The sequence below is a fragment of the Melospiza melodia genome, chromosome 18 (assembly GCF_035770615.1).
Source record: "Melospiza melodia melodia isolate bMelMel2 chromosome 18, bMelMel2.pri, whole genome shotgun sequence".
Classification (NCBI taxonomy): Eukaryota; Metazoa; Chordata; class Aves; order Passeriformes; family Passerellidae; genus Melospiza; species Melospiza melodia.
Genome location: NC_086211.1, coordinates 5381332 through 5407431, shown reverse-complemented (window position 1 = coordinate 5407431; position 26100 = coordinate 5381332). Strand labels below are relative to the sequence as shown.

At 38.8% G+C, this 26100-nt stretch overlaps 3 protein-coding genes across 7 annotated transcripts in view; 2 read left to right on the top strand and 1 right to left on the bottom strand.

Moving 5' to 3' along the window:
- GPR146 (G protein-coupled receptor 146) overlaps positions 1–5060 on the top strand; it is a 48349-nt gene extending 43289 nt beyond the window's left edge. For all 4 annotated transcript variants that reach the window (XM_063171800.1, XM_063171801.1, XM_063171804.1 and 1 more), the window contains one exon: positions 367–5060. In XM_063171800.1, the coding sequence (XP_063027870.1) occupies positions 411–1415 (1005 nt within the window). In that variant the 5' untranslated portion in view covers positions 367–410 and the 3' untranslated portion in view covers positions 1416–5060. The remainder of the gene's footprint in view (positions 1–366) is intronic.
- The window catches only part of C18H7orf50 (chromosome 18 C7orf50 homolog), a 119766-nt gene that overhangs the window by 74278 nt on the left and 19388 nt on the right, over positions 1–26100 (bottom strand). The gene's annotated exons all lie outside the window — the stretch shown is intronic.
- LOC134426627 (uncharacterized) lies at positions 12980–22461 on the top strand. 2 transcript variants are annotated; one of them, XM_063171791.1, is made up of 2 exons: positions 12980–13420; positions 19295–22461. In XM_063171791.1, the coding sequence occupies exon 2, from the start codon at positions 19346–19348 to the stop codon at positions 20354–20356; it is 1011 nt and encodes a 336-aa protein (XP_063027861.1). In that variant the 5' UTR covers positions 12980–13420; positions 19295–19345; the 3' UTR covers positions 20357–22461. The 2 variants fall into 2 exon arrangements, with proteins under 2 accessions (XP_063027861.1, XP_063027862.1); XM_063171792.1 differs by lacking the exon at positions 12980–13420 and adding an exon at positions 19004–19074.

Sequence of the window (26100 nt, the reverse complement as noted above, 5' to 3'; positions counted from 1 at the left end):
TATATCCTTCCACTCTTCAGTAGTTACCCTTATGTACTTTTAGCTACATACCAGGTAGTGTTTGACAGTTTTCAAAACATTGCATTAGTATTCATATATACATCAATACTTAATGATAGTTTACAATTTCCTTCTGTTGAATGTCCTGTATCAACTAATTTGCCACTAGTTTCATTTAAATCAAAACTGCAGAACATGTATTAGTCTAATGAAATTTTGAATAACAGTTTACTTTCTTCTAGACTAACAACATCAGTTATGTGATGCGTATAATCTTGAAGTCCACGAATGTTTTCTTCACAGTACTTTGCATTTCGTTTCCAATGTAATATTTTAACAACACTTTCACTCTTTTTCTCTCTACAGAAAAGCTGGTAACCAGCAAAGAAGACACAAAAGCTAAAATCACTATGTGGAGCTGTGAAGCCTTAATCAACAGTACTGAGAACAGTGAGGACCAGCATCTCTGCCATGACTTCGACCTTGTGCTTTCCATCTTTTCCCTTCTCTACCTCATTATATGTTTCCCAATTGGCCTTTGTTACAATGGCCTGCTGGTCCTAGTTAACCTCTACAACAAAGCTACTATGACTATGCCAGATGTTTACTTTGTCAACATTGCCATTGCCGGCCTCATCATCAACACTCTGGCACCAATGTACCTGCTGGGTCTTGCCAATACAAAATGGGCCATCTGGAATTCCAACAATGAAGTTTATATCACCTTCCTTATTTTATTCAACGTCTCGTCGTTGGTTACCATGTACTCTACCACACTGCTCAGTCTGGACTACTACATCGAACGCGCCCTGCCCAGGACTTACATGTCCAGTGTGTACAACACCAAACACGTCTGTGGGTTCATCTGGGGCGGGGCCATGCTCACAAGCTTTTCATCTCTCCTGTTCTACGTCTGCAACCACGTGTCCACCAAGATAATCGAGTGTTCCAAGATGCAGAACCAGGAGGCAGCGGATGCCATCATGGTGTTCATCGGGTACGTGGTTCCCGCCATCGCCGTGCTCTACGCGCTGACGCTGATCCTGCGGATCCGCAAGGAGGCCACGCCGCTGGACCAGGACACTGGGCGCCTGGATCCCTCCGTGCACAGGCTGCTGATTGCCACCGTCTGCACACAGTTCACCCTCTGGACACCCTATTACGTTATCCTCTTGGTAAGCACGTTTACTAACCTACGAGGAAGAATTCCAGATGTAAATTCCATTCAGATATTACACTTTGCCACGATTCTGTCAAAATTCCTGGCTTTCTCCAGCAGCTTTGTCATGCCTCTGCTCTACAGATACATCAACAAAAACTTTCCCAACAAATTACGCCGTTTGCTTAAAAAGATACACTGTGGGAACCAGGGGTGTTCTCACGAGCGCACAGTGGTACAGCAGGTCATGACATAGGTGTGACAAACCCCTGGTGCTCTGAGACTGCAGCACTGGCTGCTCAGTGCCGGGACTGTGACGCTGCTGTGTTGGCACTCAGAGACGTGTGAGAGTCCCAACCAAGAGGCTGGAAGGAGCTTCCATTGCAGCTGAATGCAACAGTCTTAATTTTCCAGTAGCTGTTTGCTGAAGTGGTGTGAAAGGTTGCTCTGGCCTGTGTGCTGCGTTACCTGTGACATCAGATACCTTCAGTGCACTGAACTGCTGACAGAGGATAAATTCTGTTTTCATGGCTCTGATCTTCCTCTCTGAAGAAATCACTAAGCAGTTTATTGAAGTCTTGACTGAAGACATGGCACCTTGTATCTTGTATAGAAAAAGGTATTACCTTGTTTTCTGTACAAAGACGTGATAGTGCTATCCTTGATGAAGTAAATAGAATTTTTCAATGAAGATTATATAGTTGATCTTTACTGAAGATCATATGACTCAATTATACATGTCCAAATAGTAAATGTTAATTATAAATTAAATTATTTAATTTCTTTCTCCATCACTGATTTCCCCCTCTAAAAGAAGCCTAATTTACTTTTTTCAGAAATTGTTTTCTCACACAAACTAACCTGTTTTAACATTTATGGTAAAGTGACTTTTTCTTTTAGCTACAACAAATAACAAAAATATGTTTTAATTTTCCAGTGCTTTTTTTGTATCCTAAAACATTTCAGGAATTCAGAAATATTTATTAACTAATTCTGACAGAACTCAGAGATGTTTGTTCCACATACTAAAATGAAGGACACGGTGGTTTACAGAGTTAAATCAGAATTTAACTAGCAAAGATTGTCTGGCTAAGTGTTATGGTCCACATATGTTCATGTAACAAGAGTAATTATCTTAAAAAATAAATATGTTTATGATTAACATTTTGTATTTTCAAGGGATATGTTTGCAACAAATAAATTAAACTCTCTTTAATCTAGGACATCACTGGAGGTTTGGAAACCATATAAAATTCCTCAATATAGGGATCCCAGTCAGCATCAGCTCTTTGCTGACCTCTCAAAAAAGCCTTCCATTGGGATTGTTGGATACAAAGTAAAGAATTTGACTGATTATACAAAATACATGAGAAACACAGACATGCTGCACGAAGCACATAAACAACAAGTACAAAGCACTGACCCAAAATCTACCTGTTCTTGTGCTGCTGTTGCATTAATGACAGGGGGATAGGAGGGGGGTGCAAGTGGAGCTGATGTTCTCCCACTGGTGTGGGGCCCCAAGACATTTTTGTCACTTGATTCATGCTACAGTGTCATTTTATTGATTAATCTGTTACAGCACAACTCAAATTCCACATGACATCATTAAAAAATGTGACTTTTCAAGCTTCTGGTATAGAAAAAAACATGGAGCAAGAGCAGAACTGAACCCTTCCCATTGCTTAGAGCACAATCTTGTCTGGTAACTGGCCCTAGTCTGTCAGCAGAGACACATACTGGAGTTCTGTGAAAAGAACCTTCTGAGGAACAGAACTTTCAGATCTTTTTCCATCAAACAATTTCTTCCTTTAGTCATCTTTGCTTATCTTCTTTATATACAATCATCTCTAAGTTATCAACATCCTGGTGGAAGACTTTCCATTAACCTTTGCTTTTTTTAAGAGGTTTTCATATTTTATTGGATATTTTTAACCCTTAAAGCCTACAGAGTAAATAATCTATTTCTGTGGTGTTTTCAGTTTTAGCCTGTTGATGAAAACCACATTAAGAACTTAAGCTGTTCCTCATTGCTGTGTCCAACTCACTGATTTAGTGCTTCTCTGCTGACACACATGATACTGGCTGCTTTCTTGGGTTTGGCCACCTTGAGAGATTTTCTGTGAATTTCTACACATCTTGAGCACTCAAGCTCACTTCCACACAGAAGTGCTTAAGAACAAAATCTTTCCTTACAGCTGTCAAGCAAACAGACTCCTTCTTCCCATCTGAGGAAAATTAGGTTTCTTAATGCGCCACATGAAATCTCTCACGTAAAATCTGTTAAAGAAATTCTGTGCCATTATGCAGGAGGAGTTCCAGCAGGGAGGAACTGGCTTATCTGGTGTGAATAGAGGCTTTCAGAACTGGGACACTGCCAGAACAGTGCAGCTGAGCAGGCAACTTTAAGTGCAATTTCAACTTCCATGTTGCTTCCTTACTTCCATTTCCTCCTTCTCTTAAGACATCTGATTTCTGTCTCTAAAAGAATTGTTGCCTTTATTTCTGTTCCTTTCTCTCAGTGTTAAATTCTCAGTTTCAGGTCATGGCTCCTGTCTCATTTCTCTTTATCATTTTTCACTTTTCTGCACAATTTATTTAACTTTCATTTCTCTCCCATCCCTGCTTGCCTTGCACACCTGGTACCATTCAATGCTCGTGTTTACTTCATCACACTGACTCCTTTATGATGATCCAAATCTTATTCAGTGATTCAACATTACAAATTTATGTAGTAAAATGGAAGCTGCTATTGAAGAGATGTAGAAAGACAGATTTTTATGGAACTTACCCATGGGGCATCCGATCTAATTTTTTCCTAATCTTTTTTACTGCAACAGAGCTATGGATGTTTGTCTGTATCCTTGATAAACACTAAATGTGATGGCAATCATAGATACAAAAACTTGGATAATTTAATGAACAAGACTGCTATCCACTCAACCTCTTAGAAAAGTTAATTTGATTTATTAGTTGCCTCAAAGAAACTGTGCTGTGGATCTGCCTTGCTGCTGTTCTCCTAAGGGAATTCTGAACTTAATTGCAGCACCCTCATCTGGTATCTCTGAAAGAGCAGCATCCCAGAAAGAGAGAGCTTTGCAGTATTTATATAAAGAACAGCAGAGGAGCAAGTACAGTAAAATACTTAAGGAAATACAAGGTATCATAATTAGGAAGAACTTTTATGGACAAACATTTAATACACAAAGTTCTTGAGAATGGGGCCTTTCCATTTCAAATACCTGAAGGTTGCTGGTGACTGTAAATAGGGGTTTATCTATTACACATTTAAATAGATATGAATAAAAATACTGTATATATGCAAGATAAAAATCAGCCTACTGATGTAAAAAGAATCTGCAAAGAGTTTATTAAATTATTTCTAAAAGTGTGTCATTTAAATGTAAACCTCTGAACAGGAAGGTGTACTGTATTCTTCTGTATGTATATAATGTGTACTAGAAAGTAAGCACTAGTTAAGTGCCATTATTAACAGTGTTATTTTCTCACAAAATTAAACTTAATATTTGAATTGATTTATGGCTTACAGCCCTCTTGCTGAACCGCTAATTAAGTCAAATCCATCAACTAACAAAAATGTCGTGTTCTGCTTCTATCTGAGTTATTAACACAGCTAGCTCAAAACAGGTTCTTGTTGACCAACTTAGTAGATGTCCTAGTTTCAAAAGTTTACATTTCAGAATCAAATTTTGTTGTCTCTGAAGATTTAATTTCAGTTAATGAAAGGTGATCAGCCACTAGAAAATTCCTGGTTCTATTACAATGAAGAGATGTGGACTCCAATATCATGTCAAAATACTATAGAAATGGACTTTATGGAAAGCTTCATAAAGGAAGTATTGACTCATAATACATTCTCAATAAAAAGTGTTCAAGTGTACATGGTCAATAAAATGTGTGATTTTTTATTTGCTTTCTTGATCAAAACCTTTGTAGACAAAGCTAAACCTATGTGGCTTCACTGAATCAAAACATAACAAATTGCATGACTTGGATGTCAAATTTCCAGGCCTTAATTTGCCATTATTAAAATCTTATTTTTCATCAGCATGAAGTTGGCTGGGAATGAAAGCTACAAGGCACATACCCTGCCTTTTTTCAGAATAAAGAATCCTGCAATTAATGAGGCAGAGTAACAGTGCACCTGGAGATCAATGCAAACATTGGCCACATCCTGACAACTTCCTTTCCTTTGTGCTGCCACAATCAGCTTCCTGCAGAAATTCTCCTGGTTCTCAGAACAACATAATAAAATAACCCACACCTCTGGCATCCCTAAGAAAACACAGCTTTTAAGAATCTAAGATATCTTGTAACACATTCATTGCAGTAACCACTGCACAACCACTGCACATAGCCAAAAGATTACTCCCCATGGATCAGTTCGTTTACCCTACATATATGAAAATGTTTTCTTGGCTGTGCTTTCAAAATCATTCATTTATTCCCTTTCGGTGTTTTGTGAAGCGTAGGAAGACAGTAGTAACAGCAAACTCTATTTTAAATAATTATTGGTAAACTCTAAAAAACCCTCAGTCCAAGGCACTTCTAAGTTTTAAGTCTCAGTCTTAATGGCAGCTCAAATGAATGAAATAAATGAAAATGGCAGCTGTCAGAGTGGAAGTTGCAATATTTCACCATTTAATCAAAGCCTAGTGTCTGACAGGATGCCCTTACTTCCACACAGAGCTTTAAAGGGAGTTTTCTTTTAAGAGGAGAGCCAGCATCTCTAAACAAGTACAGAGCAGTGATTTCTGACCCTTCATTCCACAGAGCTTTTGGACACAACCAACAAAAAGGCTGTTTTTAAGTTGGATTAGAAAAACCCCTCATACACAACACAGGCTGAAGGATCTTCAGTAGGAACAGAGTTAGTTAATAAACAGCAAGTTCACAAGCTCACAGGTTTTTGAAGAGTGAAAAACTACATAAATGCAAATAAAAAGGGCTGATCAGGTACAAGAAAGTCAAGATGTTTACACGAGTACAAACCAGGCTGACAACCTGAATCTGCCATTATCTGTCAATATAGAGACATTTTGGATCACCCACAAAAAATACTCAACTACTATATAATAGGACAGTATTTTCCCAAGGTTGGGAAGAAAATATGATACTGCTACCACAAACCTCAGAAGGAAGTTTAATTATATGTGCACCTTTTCTTTCCTTCTTTAAAATTAAGATTCAATTAAATTGTTTTTGTGCTGTGCATCAGTGATGCCCCATTTATCAATGCTTAATAAAAATGAAAGCAGCCCAGTGTCGGGGCTGGAGACCTCGTGAGCTTCACTGCAACAGCACAGGACTGGTGAGACCCAAGAAAAGCAGAACCTGCCCAAGTGCCACTCTCAGTTCCACTGTTTGCTGAGGACTCAGAGAGGAATTGATTCTTGCCTAAGTTTCTGCAGCTGTGAAGTGCTCAACGCACTGATGAATCCTAAACATCTGCTCCTAAATTAATTTCTGTAGTCTCTTAATAAGCAAAAACTTGTGTATTTCTTGAGTATCTTGTGTATTACTTTTTCCAAGTGAAAGCAATCTAGTGGTACAAACCCAGCTGTGCAGACTGCCATGGCAACAAATCTGAAATGTGAAATGTTTCCTCTGTTGAATTCCTTAAGTTTTCCATTATATATCAAAACACTTTGACATATGCTGACTACATTCTTTTTCCATCAGGAGAGCAGAGGATCCATTATCTCCTTTGTCATCCCACTTTCTTCCCACCAAATCCTTCCCTCACCTTGAAATTCCATGTGATTTCCTTATATTCCTTCCTTCTAAAGAACTGGTACTTTTAATTACATCTGCAAGAACGGTCAAAAACATTCAGTCTGCAGCAGGCAGATTTTTCCTATTATTAGAAATCATGGCAGTAAAATATTTTAAAACACAGGATTCACATCAGAGTATTTATGAATTAATTATAAAAACATACTCTAAAAAACTTTATATCAAAAGTTCTTTAAAGCAAGATTAATAACCAGAAGTGAATCCTTTTTATCTGGTTTAAAAAGTACTTGCATACTTTTTCCCCTCTTCTTAAATGCATTATCCCAGAGGTGCTGCACTGGCACTGATGGGCTCAGCTTGGCCACTGGCAGGTCCTCCTTGGGGTCTGCTGGAATTGGATCTGTTAGACATGGAGAAGTTTCTGGCAGCTTCTCCCAGAAGCCACCCCTGTAGCCCCTCCCTGCCTCTGCTACCCAAACCTTGCCATGCAAACCCAGAGCAATTACTGATTACAAACTGAATTGAAAAGCCTAATTTAGCCTCCCCAAATTTTCAAATTTAAGCTAGAATTCATCTTTAAATCAGTAGAATTTCTGCACTGTTTCTTATCTCCAAAACCTTTAAAAGGTCATTCTGAAATGAATTCTGGAATTGGTTTATCAAAGCTGTTTTAGAAACTCCATCTGGTGGTCACTGGCAGAATGTTCTTGCAGTAGTTCCCAAAAGCAGTGAGATCAGTAAAATTAGTTAGATTTAAATCAATCTTCAGGGAGAAAAAAAATCAGTCTGGGTTTCTGGTTGAACACAGATCTGTACAGAGGGTCCTGCCTGCAGGCAGTGAGGGTATTGCTACAAGTATTCAGAGGAAACAACCTCAACTGGGACAACCAACTGCTGTTGTGAGGGAGAGGCAGGTAAGAGACAATTCTGTTGCAAGAAACAAATCTCAACAATGGTTAATTTTGGTTTTGAACCTGATAGAAGGATATTTAACCAGGTTACTAGGTCTGACTATTCACAAAGAAGTAATATTTATTAAAAAGCACATGTTCCTTGTATTGCTTCATGAAACATCTGTTACTAGTCATTGTGGTTGACAAGATGCTCAAAGACCAAAGGAAGTGCCATTCCCATTCAGCTCCAGAGCATTGTAATTCTTTCTAATTAAGTATGGTTTCACTAGTTCACAATGAAATAGATTTCTAAATTAATTAACAGAGAACTCTGATATTTTTCAGGTCCAGCCTATGTGCTATTAGATAATCATTTTAGCATCTGCAGTGCTATGCAGAGACCAGCTCTCTTATTGGAACTTGCCATTAGAAAAAGCTTTTTCCCACCCTTTAGTAGAATATAATTTTGAAATACAGGCAATTTTTGAGCTCTTGTAGCTGAGTTACACAGATGATTTATCTGTATTGAGGAATTTATTTTGAGATTGATAGAAACATTACTGTATAGCAATAATAATAAAACACTGTTTATAAAACAACTTGCATTACAAACAGTGCTCAAATAAGCCAATAATAAAACCACTAATAGTGAACCACAGGCAAGGAACCCTGAGATGAGAAGGCAGCAATTACACTAAGCATGGCTATTCTAGGAAAAAAGGAAGAAATGTTGATTTACAACCAGCCTCTGGGTGCAGATGATCATTAATAACCAGTGCTTATGGATAAACATCAGCAGCCTGGGCTTCTTAACCCCATCCAAGCAGAGAGAGTAAGACCATCAAATTTTACAAATTCACATGGCTCCATGTACCTTATAAATAAGCATAAGCATCTGAGTTCCATTTTAAAAACCACACTTAGAAATCCCTTCCTAAACCAAACATGCAGGGACTATAATACAATAAAGCCATGTGAGGTTCTTTTGTTCTAAAATGAACCCATAAACAAGATTCCTTTAACTTTGTTCCAACTAGCAACTCTTGGTTCTCTGTACAACTTCCCTCATGTTTTGGGGTTTGGTGGGTTTGGGTTTTTTGGAGGAGGGGTGTCCTTTTTAATGTCATAGGCCTAATGTTCTACAATGTTCTACTCAAGGACACAAATATGCTTGCTGTCAAGTAAGACCAAACATATATAAAATAAACAGCAAGGCCTTTCACAAGAACAGTTTTACAGTGTGACTGGGAACTGTGCATCAGTGTAGCAAAAGCCTTAGAACAGATATTCCTCTCAAAATTAGGGGGTTTTTCCCCCGCAAGAATTTTGAGGTATTGCATTAATATGAGTGACTTTAGTGTCTTAAAATGCCTCAAAGAAGAGCTCCCAATATTTAAGCTCAGATGAATGGAGTCAAAGCAATCTTTGACTAACACAGTGGCTTATATCCCCCACTCAAGATATTTCCTAGACAACAACAACAGAAGAAAAATTAAGGTGGAAATATTTGACAGTTGATGAAAAACATCTTAGAAACAAAACTGCAGCGTATTGCCTGATTCAAAATTCCAGTAACAAAGCAACTGCTTTTCATCATAATACACTGGGGTATAGGCAATAGCAGTCATTTAATATTCCAAAACAATCCTATCATTCTAAAAAGGAATGGTTTTCTTAATAACATTATACCCAAAAGGCAAGGAAAGATACGTTAACTGAGAGAAGACGACAACAGTGTGGTCTGAAAATAAACTTTGGGCTCCTCATGCAGGATTAGCTCCCAAACAATAATCAGTACCCAGAGAATCCAGTCCAGCCCTTGGCTGCTGCAGCCTCTGCCCTCCAGGATGGATCTGTGCTCACCCTGGGGCTGTCTGATGCAGCACCAAGCAAACACGAGCTCTAATGCTCAGCTGAGCATTGCAGCTCTCTGCTGAAGAGCTGACCAGGATTGTTCAGAAGGAAGATGAGCAAGACAGGATCACCATCTCCACAATACTACACAGAATGGATCTGCCTGAAGCTGGAGAATAAAAAGACTGAAATCACCATGGCTGCAGCATCTCACAAGCTAGACACACTGAACAGTGTTTGTTAGACAAGTTTCTCTTGAGCCTTTACTTTAAATTAAGCCTACTGTCAGGGATGTGTGCTCTGCTAAACGTATCAGTAATATGGGTCAATTAAGAGAAATTATTGGTGTTAGGAAAAAAAAAGTAATTCACATCTGCTTTCTTTATAGCAACATCTGTCACTCAGTGCTGGAGATATTTATTTTGCCATATGAACAGTTGTGTTCAAAAATAAACCTGAGTTTTGCCCACCTCAGCACACTGTAGGTGCTTAGTGGCTGTACATGTTATCAGCCAATCCCTAAATACTGCCCCAGCATCTCACAAATATTTCACTTCCATAACTTCACCTTTCCTGCTTCCATCCTACCCAGAATATCATTATCACACATCAACCTTTTCCTCTGACAGCAAGGAAATTAATACATGCTAAGAAACTTCACCAAAAAAATCATTAATCCATAAATCACTAATAAAAATAATTATGACATCATGCATCATCCCAAACACAATCACGTAACCATTTCTGGAGCTTTGTGAAACCTTTATACCACTAAGCACTAGTCTGCTTGCCACTACTCTCATATGACTTGTATCCTGTGACCATTTAAGCAAATTAAACAAACTGGTTTATTGTTTTTTCTAAGGAAAGATGCAACTGGTCACACAACAGCAATATTTTACTTTTCTTTTACTAACATATTAACTGACAGTAACAGCACAGCAAGCTGCTGCTGAAACTCCACCTGGGAGCTTTTAACATACCTCAAAAATTCTTTTGTTTCTGTAGATGAGGCAGAATTGCAGCTATCGAGATGGGAATCAGCAAAGTCTAAACAGAATAAAGAATATATTTGGGAAACTTTTATTTTCTAACCTCTATTTCTCCTCTGGCTTTCAACTTATTCCATCACCTTGGAAGAATAAATTCCTCAGTAGCCAAGCTTCTCCACCTGTAAAATGTGATGTAAAATGTGATGCTTTCTGATGTGTGAGTCTCTCAAGCTGTGCACCATTCTGAAATTGTGTTGTGATACGTGCATCCGATTCCAAGTAGGAAACATCTTCTTGCTCCCTAAATACCACTGAAAAATGATGTTTAATACATGCTTCAGACAAAGCATGAACTAAAGCGTGTAAAGGTGAATGCATTTTAAAGATGGGAGCTTTGTCTCTGATTACTTTTTCAAGATGGGAGGTGTAAGAAATAGCTTCTCTCTTTTCCCTTTTCCGCTTCTATTTATACAATTTTGTCTCAGTGGATGAGTTCCCTTGGAGCTCTGCTTATCCAGCCCAGGCATTGTCAGAGCTGAGGTTACTGAGTAACAGGAAAAGTGGCCTCAGCTCCGCTGTGTCAGGGCTTATCTCTGCACGGGAGCTACTCCTTGCTCACCGACTGCTCATTAACTCACAGTCACTGAAACCTTTGTCAAGAGTGCTCTGAATATTCCTCACATTCATGCAATCATTGATTTGCCTCTCTTTTACTAATAAACACCAAGGGCACAGCCAGATATCCTTGTGTACACCCACCCAAGGCAAATTCAAGAAGATATAAACCCCCATCAGTTCACTCCTGGCCCTCAGTCAAAAAATAATTTTAGTTCCCCCCCCACCCTGCCCCCAGCAGAGCCCAGGGTTATCAATAATGGGCCAATTCAAAGGACTTCAGTGGAAAGTACAGCAACAAAACCATGTTGAAACTGCTCACCATTGCATCGAGTGCACAAGTGATCCGTTCTGCAAGCTAAAGAGTTAAGTTGATGACCAAAACCCTGCTGAAATTTTTCTGCAATTTCAAAAACAATCTTTTCACTATGCCTACATAGTTTGCTGTGCTCTCTGCACAGCCCTGAGTCCTAGAAAGAAAAAGGTGACACTTGAATTTGCATCTTTACTGAAAAAGCAACAGAAAAAGAAAAGAATCACCCGATTTGCATGTAATGACAATGCATATTTTTTCTTTACCATTCTTAACTATCAGAATTTAATGTCAACAGAATGAGCCTGGGTTAGGGTACAGCTCACAGGGAAATGTTACATACAAAACACCTGCACTACACTGCCACTTTGCCCAAGGTTTTCTGTAACAGTTTGGAGGAACTACTGTAAATAAAAGGGAAACAATAAACAACCTACCCAGTCCAACAAATATGATGGGTACACACTGCTACATGTGATGATCAAAACCAAAGGCTCTGTGTGAATTACAGTATTCTGAATAAAGCCCATTGGAAATCACACTTCACAGAGTCCTGAACTACTGAAGAACTGCTCGAGAGGAGAGTTACCTCACAAAAAATGTCAACCTTCAACCTGAAATGTTTCTGAGCTATTGCTGCAACCCAACTTCTCGAGGAAGTACTTGGAGCAGTAGTGCTAACCTCCAGCTCAAAACGTAGACCAAGTGCTAAAATATCTTCCCCAGGTAATCCACAGCTCTGATTTTGAAATTCAGACTCAAACACATTTGACTCATTTCACTTGTTTGAAGTGTTTTGGCAGTTTCCATGTGTTTTTCAATGAGCCTTGTTAAACTGCAACAAGTGGGACGCCGAGAAAACAGAGTGCTGATGAACTGGTCACAAACTACTCTCTCAACCCACAAAAGCCACTGCAGGTTACTGAAAGTTTACAACAGAAATGCCCTTCCCCATGAGCTGGTATAGGAAAACATGAAGCTACTCACACATCCCAGCCAGACAGGCTGCACTAAAAAAAAAAACATGAGCCAACCCTTTCTTGCTTATTTATATCTGAGGTTTTAAGAACACTATTCAACACAGTCACTGACTGATGCTGATCCAGACCCAAAAAACATCCTTCATACTCCAAGTCTTGTCTTTTAACACCTCGTGGTCATTGCAGAGCATCTGGAAAAATAATTTATTGCACGTATACAGTAATAAGAATATTCCAACAGCCAGAGCCCTTGGAAAAATAGAAATACACCTATTTTAAGCAGGGATCTTAATGGTTTGACATGCCCTGCTTTGTGTGGAGCTTTTGTTGTATTAAGCAAAGGGCGTGGTGTGGTATTTATTCCACAGGCTTTTCCTTTTCTAGACCTCTAGCACTTCACACAGCGCACGGGGAAAAAATGCAATTGCAAAGGCTGGCCAGTGAGCGTAGGATTACTTCATGAACAGGAAAAAAAAAATCCACTGGATGGCCTCACATACTTAGAAATGGCAGGGACAAACACTACTTTTCTGTTCTAAAATATCTCATTGCCGAGGAGAATCTGAACTTTAAAGTCACATGATGATGAAACCATAGGTTTGCTAAACATGCAACGTGTATGGTTTGAATGACTTCAGCCAAGTTCCTGTTTCCCCTACAGAACTGCAGTTTTTAGTCAGCAAGCGCCTGGATTCTTCACCGTGATGTACAGCAGCTGAGAAGTTATCGTAACATACACACACTGCTTTCTACAGAAATAGAAAGGGCTATAAGCTCCAAACAATAATTGTGTTTCATCTGCCATTTCTCAGTGAAAGGCTCAGCCTGTTGTTTCTGGGGAGCAGTTCCTTGAAAAGGTAAGTGCTTTATATTACTTTGAATATACAATGTTTTATTCAAAAGCCTCAAACAGAGAAGCAAAGGTTGTTAGCTTTAAATTAAAAGTTGTTAGTTTTCCCTTTTTTAGCAACATTTGAACTACACAAAGTAAAATACTGTATCTGGGAGAGGTCCTACGAAAGCAGAAATGTATAATGAAGCTGAAATTTGTGATAAAACTAAGCATTAAGTAGAGAAAATGTGAAGACTGTTTTCCAGTAAGTACTTCACTCCCGTTGAACCAATGGGAAGTGGATGATGAAATACTGTTCAGTCGTGTGGACAAACGACTCCAACCACTGCCTAAAACCAGTCTTTTAAAGGATGGACACTGTCAGATGATCTTAACCCCACTACAGGCATTGTATAGGACAGGAAACAGTTTGGGAATTATGTTTAAGTCACTGTTAGCTCCTTTATATTCTAGAAAAGTAAAAACAAAAGCTTTCGGTTTCTCAGGAACTGCTACTTTTCCACAAGTTAAGGGTAGGATTTCTTAAGTCTTTACAACTTCAGATACTTGCCCAACGGTAGCAATTGAGCTCTTACAAGAAAGATGAATACAGCATTTCATATTTTAGTCTCATATACTGCAAGCTGCCCCCATCTTTTAACTTGGCAGATATAGTGTGAGCAGAAAGGACATCTCCTCTCCCCACATCACGTGTTATCTGAAGTCACTGCTGGACATCCCTACCAACAGCAGAGTTTCACCAGCAATGTTATGTGTATTGCTTTATGACTGGAGGAATGAATATTTTCCTTCTAAAGGCTGGTGACAGAGTGCAGAAAGACTGCCCTACCAAACCTTTTATAGAGGAAGAGTTCTGGCTGCCAGGGAGAAACTCCCCTGGTTTAGGAACTCTTCCTTCTAGACTTTAAATAAACACAAGCCTCCTTGAAACCTCCCCTTTTGCAAAAGTTAAACATTAAAGTGGGCATGGGGAACCTAAACCAAATGGAATCTTAGGGGCTAGGTCCCCTCAGCACTGAAAGTCCTTTCACAACTTGCTATTTTTAAACTGCTTTTTGAATACTGTGCTCACTGTGTTGGAAGTGAAGGGGAATGTATTCACTGTGCTTCAGAAAGTGAAAATCAAACATACTTGCTTTAACTGCTGAATTATAGGGAGGAAACAGGGATAAAAAGGAAAAAAAAAGAAAAAGTGAGGCCACATGACATTAAGGAGGGATTTGTGACATGACTGATAGCAAAATAAAGTAAGAGGGACCTGAGGTAAAGGGACAAAATACTGAAGCATGACAATACAAAGATAAACCAAGCAGCATATTGCAAATTTCCCTCAGTAACAAATCATAAACCAAACAGAAATAGACCTGGCTTCTGCCATAGTTACCATGACTAAATGAAAATAAAAAAATCAGTTTATGTCACAGTATGTTGCAAGAGAAAAAATAATAATTTGGGTCTTGAGGTGTTTGCACTGTAAGCAGACAGATTCCAGTAAGAGTTGAGGACTTGTCTGCTGTCGTCTCCCCCTCCACCCACACCACAGCAGAACATAAACATTACAAGCATTTTGAAAAACAAGAATGTCCCTGCAGTAAATCCAAGAACCAGACAAGAACTGAGGGAATAAGAGATCTTCTCACAGCAGAGGAAAATGACATAATAAATTCCCTATATTTTTTTATGATAGAAACTCTAAGTATTTTGAAAAAAAAAAAAATGTGGCCAGCTGTATGAATATTCTGAAATAAAACCTCATGTGAGAAATAAGCCACCCTCTGCTGCTCCCATGGAACATATATTTTTATTATAAATTAAATTAAATTAGTACTACCAGTAGTATGAAAAAAATTACAAACATTAATACTACTACAGCAGAAGTAGTGAGCTCCTTCATCCCATTGTTATTCCAAGCATGAACTTGATGCTCTGGGAATATTTTAAAAGTGGAAAGATAATTTCTAAGAGCTGTTTTACATGATAGATGAGCACCTTACAGTCACAGGAATCTCAAAAGCTACGCATAGTAATGTAAACAAACAACAAAAACCCAGAGAGGTTGTGCCATCTGGGACCATTCCAATCCCATCGGTCGCAGAGGCTGCAGGGGAGTCAGGCTGTTCTGGTGGGGCCCAGTTGGAAACCCTAATGCAGCCACTTCATGAGTTGGTGAACAATGCATCTTGGAAAGTGATATGTATCCTCAGATTTCACTGGATCATTATGAAGAGACAAATTATTAAAAAGAAAAAAAATCAGATTGTCAGGAAGTCAGAAATGTACAGGTGACCCTTTCAGAGGGAGTGCAGGTGTGATTCAGCCTGTAGGAAGAACTGGCCATGTCTGCTTGTCCCCCCTGCACAGGAGCCTTTCCTGCCACAACCTGAGCTCCAAATTGCCATTTGCTCTTTTTAATAGCGAGACACCAGAACCAAATATTAAAGAGTTCCTGACATTATCACTGTGATTCTTTTAAGCTTCTAGGAATAATTTCAGGGGGAAAGTTAATAACTACAGCATTGACTTTAATCTTATTTGCCAAACTGAAAATATTTCAGAATTGGCTACAAACTGCTAGGAGATATTTCTTCTTCTGTAATAAACACTTTATTGAATTCACAAAAAGATTTATGCTCAAACTGACTAGCCACAGCAAAGCTGCAAACAGCTTGCTCTTTTGGTAAAATTTTGTTTGTGTGAGAATCCCAAGGTGATTGCCTTTAAAATAGCACAGCTAAAATTTTTTCCTTAGCTCAGTATTCTGATACTTACACTGATTATAATTATAAATATTTAGTTGCACTGTTATTTCCCCAAAGTGAGCATGTTAATTCTAGCCTAAAGAGATTCCTTTTGTTCAGTTTAAACCCTTCCTCAGACGAGGAAATTTAAAAGACATACACTTAGGTGAACATAATAATATTTAGATGGAGGGGAAGCAACAATGTTAATTATTTGACAATAATGTTGTATCTGTGGTTGCAAATGAAACTGTCTCAGACACCCGTGCTGACAGCAAATGAGAGCAAAACACATCCTTAGCCTCTGCTTAACACTGCTGGGCTGTGATAACACACCACAGTGTGCAAGCAGGTGGGTACAGGAAGAGAAACCAAGGTGCTGCACTTGCTTGCACAGTGAGCTGCACTTACTGGAATATGCTGCATTAAGCCTTACTTTGTTTCCAATGCCTAAAGAGTATTTAAATAAAATTAAAAATACATTGCTATGGTCATAATTGAAGCCAGCATCAGTACCAAGGCCAGGTCCTGAGCACATTTATTCAAGTTTTGGTATTTTCCCCCCCCCCCCCCCAGTAATTTGACATTAAGGCCATAGGATTTCCTGTGAAACCCCAAACTATGGCCTTTGTTTCCTCTGCAATGATGTAACCAGAAAAGTTGAATGTTGCTGAATTATTCTGAGGTTCTCTGCAAAGACAGTGAGCACACTTAGTTGGCCCATAGAAGTTGTTGAGAAGATAATGGAGGAGATGTTCACAGTACCAAAACTGAATTTCTCCATTCAGCCCTGCAAAAAGCCTGATGGAATTTGTAGGTAACACTGTAGGCTCTGGTGGAACAGCTCTAAATGGAAATATTCCCAGACCTTGAATCTACAGTGTGGGATGATAACAGACTTTCTCAGATGCTCAATCCTTCACCAGATTAAGCTTCAAATCTCTCTCCTAACAAAAATCAAAATTTGACGTAGAGTTTTCTTCATCCTTGAGATTCTCGCAAGTATTTAAGAAGAAATGAATTGCAGAAGTTAAAATATCATACACAAGAATTTCTCATATCTAATAAACTATTTTTAAGCTTCAAAATTATATTGACTCTTAACTTGCTTCAGAGACTTCTGCCTGTCTTGCCCATCAGTTCTTTCCTACATGGTGCACCTGAGCTCAGAGGCTGGCACAGAGTCTGACCAGCCAACCTTGTCTCTGCAAGACCACCTGTAACACAAAACATCTTCCCTGGGTGCATCAGTCCTTCCTGTAGTGCAATCTCTCAGAAAATAACCTTTTCTACAAAGGAAGAAACTCTGTCTTTAAAAAGGAACAAAGAACACTGCTGAATCAAAACATAACTCCACGCTTTTCTATAAATGAAATTATAATTATATAAGATTACATACACATTTAATCAAAGCCACTTTGATAAGTCAACTTTTCTAATTAAAACCAGTATTAGAATTCCAATTTTGAGGAGAGATTAGAAACATCAGAAATGTGAAGTAGTGTCAGAGGTAACAACCATAAATTAACTGTCAAACAGTATTAAGACACTGATTTATCTATAATGAGCACTGCTTAAAAACATTAATGCATCTCTATGAATTTTTACCAATTTAACATTACTTTCATTTTAAGAGTTAACATCACTAGAATCCCCTTATGGAAAAGACATTATGTACAACTAAGCATGCAGTTTCTTGTCACTGTGACTTATAGAAACTTCTGTAGGGAGAACTCCATGGTCTTGTTTTTGCCTGCTGGTTCTGACCAGCTTTAGGTAAAACAGAACACAATAAAAACACAAAACTCTAATACAAAGTTGGAATATTTGTGAATAAAAAAGATTCTTTCCCCAGAAAACATTTTACACAGTAAAAATGCCTATTTGTTTAACTTTCTCCAGTGCTGAGGAACATCTTTAATCAGACGTTCCAAATTAATTAGGAATAGTGGGTTCATTATCTCATGTTTAAATATATTTAATCTTTGAAACTAAAAAAGGTATGTTATTTTCTGTATCAATCAGTACAGGTGCACAGAATTTCCTCTTAGAAGTTGAGCTAATTATGCTTTTAGGTAGTCTGGAAAATGCATATATCCATATCCATTAGTTTTTCACAAGTGCATACAATGTTCTCATAAAAGCTTTTTGGCTTAAAAGAAAAGGAGCCTCCAAACATTTATACAGTAACAAAATCATTGTATCAACATATCACAGAGTCATTACAGCTAACAGCCTAACCATATTACTCTCAAAATTCCCTATTTCCAGGAATTTATAATGCAGCTGTAATAAATGATCCTTGCTAAAACTTTATCAACAGGTTTATAATGCACCAGTAATAATTTTCTCAAAGTTCAGCATGCAGAAAAGCATTATTTTTTGCTGTTTTATGCAACAGCTACATCTAAGAAATGACAGTGTTATTAATGCATAAAGATGTTTTGGTATAAAAGCAGTTTGTTCATAACAGTTCTTAAACACTCTCATTAATTTTATACAGGCTCCCCAGCACAGACTGCAGCTATGAAAGGCTTTTTTTTCAGAACAGAAAGGAAGCAAAACTAAAACAAAGAAAGGAATGTGGCTCATGCCTCATATTGTGATTATCTTTGCATTTTCCTCAGTATGTGGTGTGAGACTGCAGCTGGGTTCAAATGATACAAAATTCCCACCCTTGTGACAGCACAGTGGAGCTTTTTGTGGCTGGAGCTGCTGCCCACACACTGGATTGCCCTGCAAACCGCCTTGGCCTTTTTTGGCAAGATGGGGAGGAAAAACAGCTCCACCTAAACAGAGCCAGCTCCTTCCTCACCCTCTGAACAGCCAATATTCCATATATTCCACGGGCAACATGAGTGTGCTGGATCCTGGCTGTCCACAAAGCTGAGCTGCACCGAGTGAGGAAAAGCAGGGAGTGGTAAGAGCAGGAACCACATCAAAAATAAAAAGGCAGACTTCTCTGGTTAAAAATAATTTCAAGCTAACTTGGGTAATAACACAGGAGCGTAAAATCCACCAAGAAATTACTGCATTTATTCTGAACAAATGGTTCATACGCCTGACTGCACATAATGTATTCAATGCAAAAATAGGCATTAAAACTGTAATTTAAAACTTGTTTCACCTTCCTTTTCCAGTTCAGTTTCAAACACCGTTGAACAGAAAATAAGCACAGTGTGGAAAGCAGGATGACTTCTCAAAACATGACGTGGATCAGCTACCCAAGCAAGAGCCAGTCTTTCAATTCCACAGAAGAAATTGAAGCTGTCATAACTTCTCAAAACATCATATCCAGAGTTATGCACTGTTACATTGCCTTTTTTGTACCCACTGGATTAATAGCTGGCATATGTATTTTGATCATTTTCATAAAGAACCATTTGCAGAACAGAGAAAGCTTGGACTTACTTCTTCTACACTTCACCATCAGCAATATCATAATGATTTTTTTCTCCTTTACTGTCATCAGTAGACCTGACTATTTAACAGCAACCCACCTTGCCTGTAGCGTACTGTCATTTTTTTTCAACTTTGGTTATTTCAATTCTCAGTATGTTTTAATTTTGACACTTCTCACACTATTACTGAAGAGATTTCCACCATCAACTGCTCTTTGCAAAGCCACCCAAAGACCCATCTTGTGTGTTGGGCTTGTACTCACATGCACCTTCTGTTTGTCCCTGACAGAGGCAGTGCTGGTTGGCACTGACGATTATCACCTGGAAGTGTACTGCCAGTTGGATCCATTATTTGCATGGCCTGCATACGAGATTGTTAAATTCATCTTTGGGTTTGGAATCCCATCAATGCTCCAGATCCTCTGTTTTATTGTTCTGTGGGCTAAAGAAGCACCAGAAGCTCCATCCTTGCAGCAGCACGTGCGCACTTACCCCGCTGTGTACGCGATCAGCGCGACAATGTTCATCTGCCGCCTGTTCTATAACGTCATGATTCTCTTCAGGACAGCACTGAAACTGCACGGGAGCATTGGAACCACAAAGAACGAGCTTGTGATGAACATTGCAGAAATAGTGTTGTTCTGTGAGAGCTGTGCTAGTTTGGTAGTTATACTATTTTTTCATAAACCTTGCAAGGATGAAGTGCTTAAAGTCATACACAGGTGCCGAAGGAAAACCCCTGCCAACAATCACCTTGAAATACCAGAAGCAGCCCTGACCCATCAAAGTGGCTCTCAGTAATATTAGCTCTTCCAAAAAAACTGTCAATGCACTTTGCTTTTTAGCTTGTGGATTTTGGTTTGGTTTTATACTTCTTCAAAAAAAGGGCAATTGTTCCTTCTTTAGAACCCAAACTTGGCCTATCTTACAGATAGCAGTACTGGAAGAAAAAAAGATGGTCAGTTCTAGTACTCACAGTGGAATCTGTAAGAAAACTTCCAGAGTCTGGGGCCGTTTGTTTTTTTTCCATATATACATGTATATTTAAATAATCTACTTCTCTGCAAGCCCTTGCTTCAAAGTCAGGTGGAAAGATGAGCACTGTTGTCATAGAACTGTGCTTCTGCAATATCAGTGCCCTAGCAGAGCTGCAAACAAAAATGTAGCAGGAAGCAACTTTGAACAAAGCTCAAAATCTGTAGTCAGAGCATTTTCTCAGGTGTGCTTCCTCCTTTGACTTCTTACCCTTCAAACTACTTATTTCTATAACACTGGTATATATCATTCTAGTGGTAGTTTTTGTCTGAATTCCTGTGCCAAAAAAAAAAGAAAGAAATCAAATTAACGGAAACACGGGTCCATAAAGGAAAGCTTTGGGTCCTTTGTGAGGCACTGAACTGGAAAGATCAATAGGATGGCTAATTAAAACTTTGTGCAAGAATGAAAGCTTTTTGTTAATGTACTCTCAGCTTCTACTTTGCATTTAGACTTACAGCAATGATTGATTTAAGCCATTCCTGACGAGTTCATTCAGAAGTACAGTCATTGGAAAAGCCACATTTTCAGTAATACACTAACTGAAAAACAGAGAAAAGCCAGCTCAGAACAGTAGAACTGAGGTGTATTTTTAAGAGGGCAAACAAAACCCAAGCCCCAGTTCCTAACTGGAATCCAGGCTCTGCGAAAGACAAGCATTGTACATTTAAATGACAGTTGATGGGTAAACGGTGCAAAAAGAGGGGAAAATCTGAATTAGAATAAAACAGTTGTGGTGCAGGAGTTTGGATGAAGCCCTGCAGGATCACTAGCTGATGCAGGCTGAGATGTAGGTGCAAAGCTGTAAATGCTTGCTTTGAGCACACTATTACTGCCACCAAATCTGGCCAGGAGCCACCTTAGGCATTTGGCTTCGGCTTCATCTTCTGTTAAAAAAGTGGAGAGAACGGAAACAGGAAAAGCACAGAATTGTACTAAAACTTGGATAATGACGTAGACTCAGATGGCAAAGTTACAAAAACACTGATGCTTAAATCTGTGCCTTTGTATGAAACCCAGGTGCTAATGGAACTGAGAGGGGTTTTTTTGCAGTTATAGCCTTTGAAAGATCTTCCTGATGGGGTCTTCCAGATTTGTGTGGGGAGCTGGTGTAAATCAGCATGGGCTGCCTACGAGAGAACAGCAGGAACTGACTGATCAGGATGAACATCTTCCACAAGCCAACAGCCAAGTGCAGAAATGGAAGAACAATAGTCATGCAGAATACAGATGAATTATCTAGAGATATGGATCTAGTCTGGGACATCCAAATCCTGACAGGTATGGACCATGACTGTACCACATGCAAATAAAGGGCAATATGTAATCCCACTATGACTGTAAGGACCAACATTTCCACAAGCTGGTAAAATGTCTGCATTACATTGTGTCAGCCTGTTCAATTTTGTTCTGCTGCCAGCATGAACAGATGGATAATTAAAGAACTCTACATATAAACAGATCATTATAGAACGTGGTCAGAAAGAAAGTAGGTAGATAAGAATCATCTCTTTGAGGAGCCAATTTCATACTTGTGAAAGGAATTCTCAGATGGCATCAGAGGTTTTGTTTTGCACCTGAGAAGGGGGAGATTAAACAACACAGACCAAAGATCAGCCTTGCAGAAAGATGTCTGAAGAGATGAGTTGTAGGAGCTGTACATCACTGAAAAAGCTGACAGACTGAGTTAAAGAATATGTCACAAGATGCAAGCTGTTTATCCCAGCTCAGAAAGTCAGAGGTTCAGCTGCACTGTGGATGAGGAGGATATTTTGTAGTATGGGAATTATGTGCAAATTATTCTACTTTACTTACAGCTTCCATATATTTTATATTTAAGGATAAAAGAATAAATATTGTGTTGTTTCTGAGTTACTTTGAAAGGTGCCTAAAAGAAAATTGAGTCAGTAAAAGCTGGCTGGGTCCTGGAAAGTGATGTGAGTGAATGCCAGTAACACACCTGTGAGGAGCCACGGGGTTGAGCAGGGCACACAGGGGCTTCATGATGCTCTCAGCAGGACACACAGCTAGAGCAGAGCCATACCCAAGTGTCACAGACAGAAAAACCTGCAGGGACCCACTGTCAGATGTAGGATCTGAGAGTGAGCACACCTTGGCTCACTCTCAGAATGAACAACTGTGTGTGAGTCTGTGAGCACTCCTGGGGAAAGCCCCTGGCTGCCATCTGTGAAATGTGAGTGTGTGTACTCTGATCTCCTCCCTGTCCACGTGGAACAAACCTGAGTATTTTCTGCATGGCTGGTTATATTGCCATGAAGAAATCTCTCTGTACAGTGAAAAGACTTTGCAACTGAGTATGAGAAAACAAAGGTAAACATGAGGGAAGAGGTTGAAAAATGCAAAACTGTAACTCAAATAGTTCAGAGCATAAATTTCAGCAATACAGAAATGTTTTCACAGAATTATTCTTGATAAAGTCAGAGCTTACATTAAAGTTTAGGGCAATGAACATGTGGTCCTTAAGAAAATCTATTTGCATCAAGCTAGAATACGAAAGCAAACACCCCTATGTGCAACAGGGAAGGAACACAAGCAGTTTCCCAAAATCCTATTAATACAGTCTGATATGAGGGAGAAAAGAACAGCTTTAGCTAAGATTAAAAGTAATATTTTTAAAATAATTAATAATCAAAAGAATATTTTTCAGAACAAAATAAAATCTCCATGCTGAGATTTTTTCCTCTTATGCAAGCAGCAGTTTGGTTGAACCCTCACTTCTCCCAGGCTTCACCCAGTTGTGAACAGAATGTTCCAGAAGAAACACAGCATATATTTTTATAGGCAGGCTGTCAAAATTAACTGAAGGGATATACTGGAAAGTTCAAAGGAGAATATTTTACTTCTGTCTTGGTAATATTTGTATCTTTCCACGACTTTAGTCTTCATTTGAAAAAAAACACTGTTCAGTAGACAAAGAGAAATTATCAGGCTGCTGAAATTAAATCTTGAATTTCTGAGTTGGTAACATGTTTTGGAAAAGAACTCAGGACTCCTCATTACTGAACCAGCTGGCTCAAACTTGATCTGATCCCACTGCAAACGACATTTGAGCCACAGACTGAATGTGCGCACTTGAATCACAACTCGAGCTGCTCCATCCCTACACAAATTTCTAAGCCTGCCCTTAGTTACATTCTAACATTAAACTTACAGACACTGAAAGGGCACCAGTATTATTTATCTTGATTTTGAGGTAGCTGCAGAAAACTCAAGCAATTCCGCCAAAGTAAGTACTCTATATAATATCTCCACCATATATGTTGCACAACAGATAAATTCACTAATGGATAGAATGAAAGAATGCACTTCACTTCCATGGTACAAAGTGTCCAGCAAAGGACTGCCACACTTGGCCACTAAAATAAAAACCACTGATGTTTTGCAAAAAACCTTTTAAAATAGCATTTGAATAGAGCCTGAAGTCCTATGATGGGGCTCTGAGCACTCTGGTTTAGTGGAAGATGTCCCTGCTGATGGCAGAGGGCTTGGATCTAGATGATCTTCAAGATCCTTTCCAGCCCAAACCATCCCAGGATTCTGTGATCTTTCACTAGACAACATTTTGTGGCCCCATTTAGTGGAATTTTTAGATTATCCCTTAAGAGTTTTGCAATATACGCTTTAAGAAAAATAAAAAGGTTTTACCAAAATAGTTTGAATGGGTTTGAATGGGTGTAGTCCCTGCAAAAGGAAAAGGCTGAACTTTAAAAAATTATTTTTAGTAAGAAAAATGCATTCTCAGAATTACTGGCGACTGGAAACCCTAAATACACAAAATACACTCCATCCAAGCTTTTCTGAAGGCACAGAGACAAATTCCAGCTCAAACTAAGTTTAATTATTTGCAAGAAAGATTATTTGCTACTGAGGCTGGACAGGATAAAGTATGAAGGTGCTCTAGAGCAGGGTAATGGATGCTGATTTCATTCAGTGGTTGAAAAAGGTGAGAGAGGATATGGACATCAGTCTACCTGGAAAACCTCATGAACCCCAACACCTGTATTTCCTCTAGAGATAGTTCCAGAAGAGATTCTCTTCTGGAGAATCACAGATTTTATTTCTTTTGCAAATGGTTTTATTACAGTGCAAGCATTCCAATACAATTTTAATTTCTGCTTCCTTCCCGTTCCATGCAATACAGTGCCTTACTTTCCAGCTTTCTATACCCTTGCCCTGATCTAATTCCTCCAGGACTCAACAGCTTCATACCCAAAACACTTCCACACTTCTGACAGAATCCAAGAGTCTCTTCCATCTCAGAGGGTTTATCCAGCTGGAGAGGCTGCCACAGAGTGCTGGCACAAGAGCTGGGATGCACCAGATCTCTCAGTGCTGCTGTCTCCCATGCTCACACCTCCCACTTTCCTTCTCTTCAGCTGCCACCTTTAGCAGCACAGTAACAGGCACATATGTTGAAGTCTGCTAAATTACACAGAGGATCTTCTATTATACCCCAGATTCAGCCTCTTGGTGCACTTAAGTACATCACAACTGCACCAGTGTTTCTGAAAGGCTCTCTGGTATTAGACATGTTTACTGAGACATTTACAGAGCTTTACACATTGACTGCTACCTAAAAACAAACCAGGAAAATTCTAAATGCTGGATTACTGAGCTCTGACATTATACAAATGCTACTGCACCAGTTGCTTTCACAGATTTTCTCAGCAACAATCACAGGAAGGTAAGACAGGTGAAGCTTTAAGACTCAACACTGTCACAGCTGTGACCATGGACCATTAAGGCAGTCACTGTAAAGTCCTGGGGAATACTGACAGGGAAAGAGCAAAAGTACAATGTTCAGCAGCTGCTATATTTTCAAGTATTTTATGGAATATGGAAATTACAAACGCTGAGATTAAGATAGATTAATCAATAATAATAATTTGACTGCATAAATAAGGGCCTGAAAATGTTGGGATCTGTTTTAGGAAACAGGATTCCGAGGATTCGCACAATCATCTCACAAAATATTTAGAGAAATACAGAACTTATTAATTACAATATAATAATATACAAAATTACTATAATACTAAATATGACCTCTCGTGCTGCACAGTTCTTCACATCACAGAAAACAGTACTTCATAGGTCGTTTGAATTTCCTCATAGCTCTGGAAGTACGGCAAAGTGACATATTTCTCACCATGAATTCAATCAAGAAAATTATCATTCAGAATTATATATTTTAGTAGTAAATCAGCTGATCTTCACAGCTAGACAAGCAAGGACAGACAGACCAGCTGATTATCAAATCCAAGCCCCCATAATAACAAACAATGGACAACCAGAAGTGAACATTACACATGAAGAAAAGTAAAAAATCCTTCAGGCCCTTGCAAGATCAGTGGCAGCTCTGAAGGACAGAACTAAGTACAGCAAAACCACATGATCAACAATCAACAATAAAGACTCTTTTTAATCCTGTTCTTTTATGACAGCAAAAAATTAAGACCTTCAAAGCTGGTATCACAAGATTTTTCCAACAT